The 10,523-nt window shown below is 29.9% G+C and overlaps 1 protein-coding gene and 1 long non-coding RNA gene across 2 annotated transcripts; both read left to right on the top strand.

Annotated features, from left to right (window-relative positions):
* Positions 1-2,600: 2,600 nt before the first annotated feature.
* On the top strand, positions 2,601-5,261 carry LOC126847934 (zinc finger protein 813-like; the record flags this gene model as incomplete). Its single annotated transcript, XM_050588377.1, has 4 exons — positions 2,601-2,723; positions 2,988-3,200; positions 3,392-3,667; positions 4,240-5,261. Coding segments are annotated over 4 exons (1,549 nt in total), but the record flags the coding sequence as incomplete, so codon positions are not given.
* Positions 5,262-5,883: 622 nt separating this feature from the next.
* On the top strand, positions 5,884-8,909 carry LOC126847936 (uncharacterized). The gene is made up of 3 exons (XR_007687171.1): positions 5,884-6,049; positions 7,086-7,290; positions 8,537-8,909. It is a non-coding gene; the product is annotated as an uncharacterized LOC126847936 (long non-coding RNA).
* The last annotated feature ends 1,614 nt before the right edge of the window (positions 8,910-10,523 follow it).

Raw genomic sequence — 10,523 nt, 5'->3', positions numbered from 1 at the left:
AACAAATCTACCAGCACTATTTTGCGTCAAATGCGTTTCAAAATGCTTTACACACGCTCTTTCTTCCTCGGTTAAATATTTTTTGGGCACTAACTCTTCCATTTTCCAAAATTCCTCAATTTTGTCCTCTAGCGAGTTATCTTGAATAGCTAAAAACACATATTCAAATCACTGTCGCGCATACTTGATGTTTCACCAACAACGATCCAATGTTTTTCCATGTTTTTTGCAAATATGGGTCATTTTGATGAGGTTTGAACTTATCAGCACACCTAATATCCCAATAGGTACCGGCACCAATTAAAATGTCTATTGTTCCTGGATTATTGAACGATGGGTCGGCTACTTTGATATTTCTTGGTATGTTTACATTATTTACCGGTGTGTTAGGTAGTAAACCAGTTATCTTTGGCAACACTAAGAAATCCATTTTTGTTGTATATGGGCTATTTAGCGATTGTATGGATGCGGTGACTTTATATTGTATTGTGCTTTTACTATTACTGATACCACTCACAGGTATATTTATTTTCATTCGCTGAAGGCCCAGTTTGTTTACTAAATTTGTTTTTATAAAATTACTTTGCGAGCCGCTATCTAAAAATGCTCGCCCATGCATATGCGTACCTGCGGCGTTGAATATTTTTATTATTGCTGTAGCCAACAGTACTTGATTGTTATCCACGCCAGTCGCATGTGCGCTTATAGATGCGTTTGTATCTGAAGTCTCGTTTTTTTTAATTTTATGTAAGAGGGAATTATGATTATCTTGACATTTTATGCATTTTCTCGCCGTACATTGCAATAAATAATGGTCGTTTTTTAAACAATTGTAACACAGTTTTAACTCCACGACCTTTCCTTTGCGAGCATCTACACTTAAAGCCAAAAAATCTAGACATTTATAAATCGGATGGGCTTGATGACACATATAGCATTTCATTCGCGAACTTGAAAGAAAGGTGAAAGATGTTTTCTTTTTTGCCATAAATTTATTTTTGCTGTTTACAACGGAATCTTCACTCTGCCGTCCCGATAAATTCCTAGCGGTTTCGATTGCCTCCAAAACCTGACATCTTTTCTCCAAAAAACCAAGTAATGCCTCGATTGTAGGTAATTTATCCCTATCAATTTCTTCTTCCAATGCCGTGTAGTGTTTAAATCCAACTTAATACAAACTACGTGCAATAAAAGTGCACCCCAATCTTTGGGATTGTGCCCTAAAGCTTGAAGCGCCTGTACATGCAAGTTCAATGAATTTGTTAATTTTCTTAATTTTGTGGCTGACTCCTTATTGATTTGTTCCAAATCAAAAATATGCTTTGTATCTGCTTGAATTAACATACGCTTATTATTATATCTTTCTTTTATTATTGACCACGCTGCCTCATAGTTGTCTGCTGTAGTTTCCAAGTTTTGTATTAATTCACCTGCATCTCCGCCTAACGAATTCCTCAAGTAATACAATTTTTGAACTTTTGTAATTGAAGTATTTGAGTGAATCATAGCATAATACATATCATGGAATGCAGACCATTCTGCATACTTGCAGAACAAACTTGTAAAACATGGGATTTCCAAAGGTTTAATTTTACCAACGAGAAATTGTCATTTTGATTTGTACCACTATTTTGTTGAGGTATTTGTGGGATATAATTTGTTTGTGCCTCTTTTAATTTGTCTTCTGCCTTTGCCATTAAGTCGAAAAACAAATCCACAAACGTATCTCGATATTGTAAGTTTTCAGTACTACTATCTCTTGCTTAGATGTTGTTTTGGACGTTATCAAACTCGTCCCATATCGCATTTATTTTTCCCATTCGCAACTTCACCTGCGTTAGGTTGGTATTTCTATTCGGGTCATTTATAAACACATTAAATTTCATCAGTTGAGCCTTTAACTGACCCCGTCTGATAACATATACCGCCAATTCGTTTGCTATCTTCTCATCCATTGCTGATACCTCTTGCTTTGAAGCTCGATCACCGCAAAGTAGCTGGGAGATCCCCACTAAGATATTATTACCGCACGCGCAATAGGCAAATAGGTATCACAGGAATAAGGAACAAAATTAGTATACAGGAAGTAGTATAGTATTTTTTATAGGAATTCTAATATTCTGAAGACTCACTTACCCCACTACTATCCTTGTACCTTGTAATTCGGGTCGATGGACCAATATGTTTGCGCCACGCAATCGACTAGCGTGTTACAAGTGGACTGTATAAATCGGAAAACTCTTTGGTTACACTTTTTAATATTTTTTAATAATAATAACACATAATTCTTATCTAATTAAAATAACCAATTTATTGTTTATTAACACAATTACGAAAAGAATCACTTATAATATTAATATTTTCGCCGGAAACGCGCCTATTTTGCTTGACCATTGGGCGGTCACTGGTCGCGAACCTACCCCCCACCACACTACCATCAATCAGCTGATTGTGCCTGAACAGTATTTTTATTATAAAGATAAACAACATATTTATATAGCGACATACTTCCTAGAATATTATAAAATATTAATAATTATTTCGACAATGTAAACATAGAAGAATCGATACTAAGTAAAACAATTTACTCTATTTTTTAGACTTAATGAAGCAGGAGGAATTAAAATTGAAGTGAGAGAAACGGACGATTATTATTATAAGTCTATTTTTGAAGTGAAAGAAGAAAAAGAGCAACAAAATACAATCGACGCGAATGGATACAAGTAATATAATTTTTATAATAATATATTTTAAATACAAGTATTGAGGTTACTTATACATTTATTTGATGTACATTTCCTTATTAACCAATATAATTTTTAAAAAATTTAATATTTTAATTACATTCAACTAAAGACAATAACATTAACTATAAACTCACTTTTTTATTATGTTTTTTTTTTTTAGTTCTTATTATAACTTAATTTTACAGATTTTCTGATTCTTTTTAATTAATATACTTTTTTAAATTATATTTTATTTTTCAGCGTTGTTGATTCGAAAATCAAAGTTGAAGACAAAACAGACGGTTATTATTATGGCATAGAGAACAAAATTGATAAAGACGACGAAGAGATGAAACAGGAATTAACTGAAACCTCTATAGAAGAAACAAAATTAGCTAATGCTGAAAAATCATATAATAGTTATGTGACAGCACAGAAAGATCTTCAAAAAACATTTGACGGAAATATATACAAGTAATTTGTTTTTCTAATTACATGTTATAACTGCATACCTAAATACAAAGTAAACGTTAAAGATCACACAGTCACTACAAACGAAGAATTGTTTTACTGATAGCGCGTAGTATACTTTTCTTTAATACTCGCTTCTTAGCAATATTGTCTATTTCATTTTTCACACTTGAAATAAATAATTTTATTTTCAGTTATAGAAAAGAGGGCAATACAACGATAGTTAAATTAGAAGCCGATATAGTGAATGGACATTACTTCGAGTCCGTGATTCAAGTGGAACATAATGGTCTTTTGAATGTGCAATCTACTAAAGACGAATTGGATGAAGTACAACAATTTGCGTGTAATTTATGTAAGAAGTCTTTTAACACCAAATGGAGATTGGCTCAGCACATAACTCGATTACATAATGCACATGCACCAACCCAGAAAAACACTAGAACACGAGTCATCAAAAAAAGTCTCGTGTAAGTAGTAAAAATATTCTTCTTATTCATTACATCTCTTATTATTTAAATAGTCACTGTATAATTCACGATATAACAATTTATTAAACTTTTAAATTAGCAGTTTAAGTTTTCATTCAACTTTCAATAAAGAAAAAAATGATAGATATTGGCAAGTAAAAACTGTGGGATATTCACATTCACATACTAATTGTTTAGTTTGTCTTGAATAGAAATTCGTCCGTAAAAACTTTAGATGTTTTCTAACTATATTTTTGAAAAACTCATAAATTGTTTTCCTTCAAAATAGAATTTATAATAAAAGAGAGAGATACTATGTTAAAAAATAGCTGCCTTTCATGCGGAATGCCGAAAAACAGCATAATTATCAATATTTTTATACATTAATAATTAAAGTCGTAAATAAATTTAATTCCAATAGAATAAAATAAATTAAAAAACTAATTAACAGACTTATCAAACACAAATTGCATAGGTGTAAGTAAAAAAAAGTAATAACATAATATGTGCAAACGTGAGAAGTGTATAATTTTGTTAAACATAAATATTTATTTTTGTATGTTTTATTGTAGGTCCACTGACACGAGTTATGAAAAGAATAAACAAATTGATAGTTGTCACGTCGGGTCTTTGGTAGAAAAAGACTGCCATAATCAAATAGCACCAAAGAATGACAATAATGATATGAAAGCACGACGAATATTCTACTGCAATTTTTGTCAAACGTCGTACCACACTAAAAAACAAATAACATTACATTTAATAAAATCCCACAAAAGTTCATTTTCTCAAAAATCGAATCGCAAGAATCACGAACGCGTGCACGCTGCAGAAAAACCCTACAAATGTTTGGTGTGTTTAAAGTCATTCTCTGCTAAAAGCACTCTCAAAAACCACGGACGCGTGCACACTGGAGATAAACCTTATAAGTGTGCTATTTGCTTAAAATCGTTTTCACGTAAAGGCTGCCTCAAAATACATGAACGAGTACACACTGGTGAAAAACCCTACAGTTGTGCTGTATGTTTAAAGTCATTTTCACATAAAAACTGCCTTACAATACATGAACGTGTACACACTGGCGAAAAACCCTATAGTTGTACTGTATGTTTAAAGTCATTTGCTGCAAAACGAAAACTCACCATACATGAAAGCGTGCACACTGGAGAAAAGCTCAACAAATGTTTGGTGTGTTTAAAGTCATTTTCTGAAAAATCCAATCTTACGAAACACAAACGAGTGCATACCGGAGAAAGGCCCTACAAATGTGCGGTCTGCTTCAAATCGTTTTCCCTAAACACAAACCTCACAAAACACAAACATGTGCATACTGGTGAAAAACCCTATAAGTGTACTGTTTGCCCAATAGCATTTTTTCGAAAAGACCACCTCGTAAATCACGAACGCTTACACACTGGTGAAAATCTCTATAAATGTGCTGTGTGTTTTAATTCGTTTACTACAAAATCAAGCCTCACAAAACACAACAAACGCGTACACACTGATTAATTACCCCCAAAAATATGTATACTTAAGTTAACTTAAAATTATACGGTAATATATTTTGTATTTTCTAGTACTAACTTAAAAATATGTATATGTGCATTACTTATATCTATCAACGTTTAATGAAACGTGATTTAACTACTTATTAATAATAATTTTATCCAATGACTATTGTGACCTATTTGTTTAAAATATATATTTATACAATTATTTGATAACTACTTTTATTAATTTTATTATTACAGTGTCAAACTTTTTTAGCTTATTTTTTTCCTAAAGCATAGACTTTTGAAGTTTTTTGGGGGTAAGTTACCCCAAAAATTTGTGAAATGCTCTGAATGCCATGATGGCAAAAATAGTCTTCATCATAAAATCCATTTAGTCTAGTCTGTAATGTTGGTTATATTCAACTGTTAAAAATATTTCATTAGAACAATATGTCATGGATAATAATAATAATAATAATGAAAGGGTCAAGAGTACGGTGGTGGTGAGGAGGTTACAGGTTTAAAGTTAGTTTAAAAGACCTGATAGGAAAATTGCCAATGGAAAAAAGTGTACAATGGATGAAATGATCCATGGTAGTAATGCATTCAATTTGGGAAAAGTGATGCTATCCCACTGCATTCTACCTCCAGCCACCACTGTTATCACTGGTGGCTAGTTTTCGCGGTGCTATCTCCACAACCATATTGTCAAGTAGGTAACAATATATTTTTTATGTTTTTAATTTACTCAAAGCGGCCGATTTGTTGGAAATGTATGTATTTATATATTTTATAAACGTATGAAAAATTAGATTCGTTGATGGATTTTATACCGGTTGTTTGGCGTTTTGGGGATCACAGCCTTGACAAACATTCCCATTGTATAATAGTAAGTACCGAGTAACATTATGGTTCTATTTATTAATTTATAACAATTAATTCGATTCTGTAGTTCCGTGTTAGGCATTGATTTTTTAAATAATTTAAACAGTTTTCATACATCCTTAAAAAAATCATAGTCAGAATTGCCATCGGTGGTCGTAGGGACGGACGATAATTGATAAGAAGTTATGTGAAGGTTTTGACTGTGTTTTTTTTGTTAATTGTGAGATCTATTTACATTTAGTGTGAATAATATATTATTGAAATGGAATGTACTGTTTTATAGTTTCTCATAGCATTACTTAATAATAACTGGATATGATCAACTGTTTGGATTGACCGTTTAATGTTTAAAAACTGATTTTAAGTGTTTACTTGACTCGAATGTAATTGTTAAATAAATTTCATATTTAAGTTCTGAACCACAATACGATACGAGCTATAAGTAATATTTTCTAAACAAAGATACTACTAGCGCATGTCCCGTATTAGTGTATAAAACTAAAATTTGTCTATCGGTTGGCTATCTAAAATATTTATCATCAATAATAGTAGTAATGGTTTAAGTTGTTGATATATATTGAAGCATTATTTTTAATTTATTACTATTATTAAATAGATATTCATTATTTTGTATGCTATTAATTATATTTTTTCCTAATTATTATAATCTGCCGTAAAAGACAAAATATTTGTTTAGTATATTTAGAGAAAGTGGTAACTAATTTATATTTTATGGAGAAAGAAAATTCATGTTGTGTGGTATTAAATTTTTTAAGAGTGGATTATTTTTTATTAGTAAGATCAGTAAGATCTTACTAATAAAAAGTCGGTTTAGTAATAACCGACTAAAATGTCAATCATTGAATCAATGTTTTGATTTTCTTGAAAAACCTCTAGGCCTCTTATTTGGCTATATTTTCCAGAAAAGTGTGCCTGCACTCGTGTTTTATTTAAATTTGTTTAGACCAGACTATAATCATTTTTAATAAAAAAAAATCTTATTTCTTGTCCTAATTTTTAAGATAAGCTTTGTTTTTTAGAGTTAACTAGTGAGAATCAGAAATACCAAAAATCACTACTAAAATGGATGATTATAACGGGACCATGATCAAAATAGAAGAAGTCGAGGACGTAAAACAGTATTTCAACAAAGTCTTAGTGAAAAATTCAAAGCTGAATCACATTAAAAAAAAACTCAACAGTTCTCGGACAAACTATAACGATTATCAAAAAAACAATTGACGGGTATGCATATAAGTAATGTATTTTTAAAGTTAAATACATTTTGTTGCAAAAAAATAAAACAATAACTTAATTTAAATTAGGACAGGCAATCTTTTGCGAACTATTTCATGTAATAGTCTGGTTAAATTTTAAAGGTGTCGACTGTGGGTTTTTTTGTTCATTGTGAGTTCTATTTACATTTAGTGTGAATAATATATCAATGGTGACACGGCAAAAGAGTCTAAGCAACATGTTTCATAGTTTTCAGGATGGCCACTAAACGTTCTTTTTGCGATTTTACTATTTTTTTTTTTTTTTTAAGTTCCTAATAACTTTTTTTTTTAGTAAGAATTGGGAATTTTTTAATCATATAATTATATTATAATATAAATGAAGTATAATATATTTTTCTAACCAATAGTATAAGCCGTGTCGCTTTAACCCAAATATGCAAGTTGTTATTTCATTAAAATGACATGAGTGTGTTTTAATTTCAAACCATTTTAACGCCATTGTATAAACTTACTAAATGATAATGAACCGAGATAAATTTTAGTTTTGAACAACAATACACAGCTACTCTAGTAGTATTATTTTCACTGTAAGCGCTATTACTAGCACCCGCCCGCCCCGCACAGAGCGTACAGTTTATTAAGTAGTCATTGTTTTTATATTAAAAGGTACCTTTTTTTTCTTAAAAATATAATATGACTAAAAAAAAATATATATATTTTCATTTAAAGAAATTCAAACAAATTTATATTTTATGGAGGAGGAAAATAGTATTTTATATAGGAAGTAGTATGATGGTAGGAAAACAATTATGATTATGGTTGTATTATTTAGTTAAGTCAGCTAAAGTAGTATTATATTTTTTTAATAATTTGGATTGTTTTTTACTGGTTATAATTAATTCTTCTTCGTAGTTAACGGGCTTCAAGACCGTACTGTCAAACATATGCCACGCCATCTTTCCCTTTCCATTGCTAGGATTTTCCAATCTCTATCCGGTTGAACCCGCTCCACATCTTTTGAAACCCCGGTCTTCCCACCTCAACCTTGGTCTACCGAGTGGTCCCACACCTTCCAGAGAATTACATAGTATCAAGTGTATGAGGGAGCTTTCCTTTCGCCACGCATGGCCGGCCCATTAGAGCCGCCTCTTTCTTATCTAAAAAAATTATAAGCATTTGTAAAATGTGAAAACTGAGAAGGGTATAATTTGTTTAAACATTTTTATTTATTGTTCGGGTATGTTTTGTTGTAGGGTCAGTAGAACAAGTAACGAAAGAAATAAAAAAAATTGATGTTTGAAATCATTTTTAACCAAAGCCAACCTCACATCACAAGAACGTGTACACTCTGGCGAGAAGCCTTACAAATGTGCGGTTTGCTCAAAAGTCGAAATTTGCATATCATAATCAAGTACACACTGGTGAAAACCCGTACAGATGTGATGTGTGCTTCAAGTAATTTTTTGAAAAATTCACGTCATTTAAAGTGATATTTTCTAATCAAATTATATTAATAATATCATTATAAACACGATCCCTGATGATGAAATATTTGATTTTGGCATTAACTATTACCAACTCTATACTAACAGCTTGAAAAATAAAATTTCCATTAGCGATCGTAGTTTACACTATGACCTTATAAATAAATTTTCTGAAAAAAATATACTTCTATTTAATTTTATACGTATATAATTTTAAAATGACGATGATGAATGTACCGTAGAATTATGTGCCGAACTATTTATAGTATATAGTAATAATATGTGTATATTATTTTATTGTAATCATTCTAATCTCCAATATATATTCAAGTTATCATAACGATTTAATTTTAAGCAAGTATTTAAAATATAATAATAATTTTACATTGCGCTGTTTATTTTTTCATACTACCTAACAATAATTAAACTTATCTCGTATGGAATAAAAACATATGGTATAATTTATTCTTGTCAAATAAGTAATATTTTTTCAGTGTCAACTAAATGTAAGAATACATTTATAATTTATGATAAAAATTTAATTTAACTAATATGGTTCAAAGTACGGTAAGTTTATTATCACACAAATTTAATAGGTGTTAAGGAAATTGTTGTATCATGTAGCTATATCTTTTAACTAAATTAATAATGATTATTTTTATAAATTAACTTTAAATGTGTTATAGGTATTACATTCGATATAAAACAAAAATATGTAACATCTACATATTATTATTATAAGATCAAAAAAAATGTATAGCTATGTAATATGTTTACTTAATAATTCTCTACATATATGTGTGTGTGAATGTTATACAAAATTCTAATCACAATTTACCAAAAGTGTTAATCAAAGTATTGAAGGAAAAGCGAAATATCTCACAACAAATAAATAACAACATTTATTATTTTTTACCATTGTAATTTATTATCAAATTATCAATTTATTGCGTTTGGAAAAACATACACATAAGCGCGTTGAACTATTTTTATCTGCGCGCATTTTTCTACCGCACTCCACCTCCAAACAAAATGTCCATCTTGAATTTTTTTTAAAAATGTAACCAAAATAATAATTAAAAAAAATAAAACAGTTGAGTGCAATAAAAAACGTAGTGCTTATAGCGCAAATGAGTATAAATTATTAAAAAAAAAATCTTTAAGTATTCACTAGAACCAAAGTTATTTAATTTGTCAAATCATTGTGGGCCGCCCTGTATGGTATTATGATATTGTAAAATCATATGATCAATCTATTTTTAAAATACCCTTGCAATTCTAGGCACTCCTTCCACCACTCTTTGAAAATTTGAAATAATTTATTTCACTATTGAAATCACATTTGTAGTGATATTAACAAGTAATAAAACTGTGTTAAATATCTGGTAATAAGTTATTTTTTTATTTTTTAGGAGGGAAAAGGGTTTAAACTAACCAAAAACAGTTAACTACTGAATTTTTGAAACATTGTGTATAAATGTGTAGTAATAAAAAAATCTTTCACTCCGTCTAGACTAATAGATACATCCAACTATATGATATTATTTTCTAACTTAATTCATAATTATTGTTTGTAAACATTTTCACCATGAGTACACTTCTTTTGTAGAAGCTCTACCGGTAGGTCCAATGTTTTACATTTTTAATAAAAATTAACAACACACTTGACACAATAAAATAAAATTAAGTTAGAACTTTTACTGGTTATAAGTTCGAGAAACTAAGCCGGATCGAGTTGAAATTTATTAGTAATATT

The sequence above is a fragment of the Adelges cooleyi genome, unplaced genomic scaffold (genome assembly GCF_023614345.1).
Source record: "Adelges cooleyi isolate 19-005CV unplaced genomic scaffold, UGA_ACOO_1.1 ACOO_flye_CR_arks_rails_tigmint_CR_PRNA_139, whole genome shotgun sequence".
Classification (NCBI taxonomy): Eukaryota; Metazoa; Arthropoda; class Insecta; order Hemiptera; family Adelgidae; genus Adelges; species Adelges cooleyi.
The sequence above is the reverse complement of the archived record's forward strand: the minus strand, read 5'-3'. Positions and strand labels throughout refer to the sequence as shown.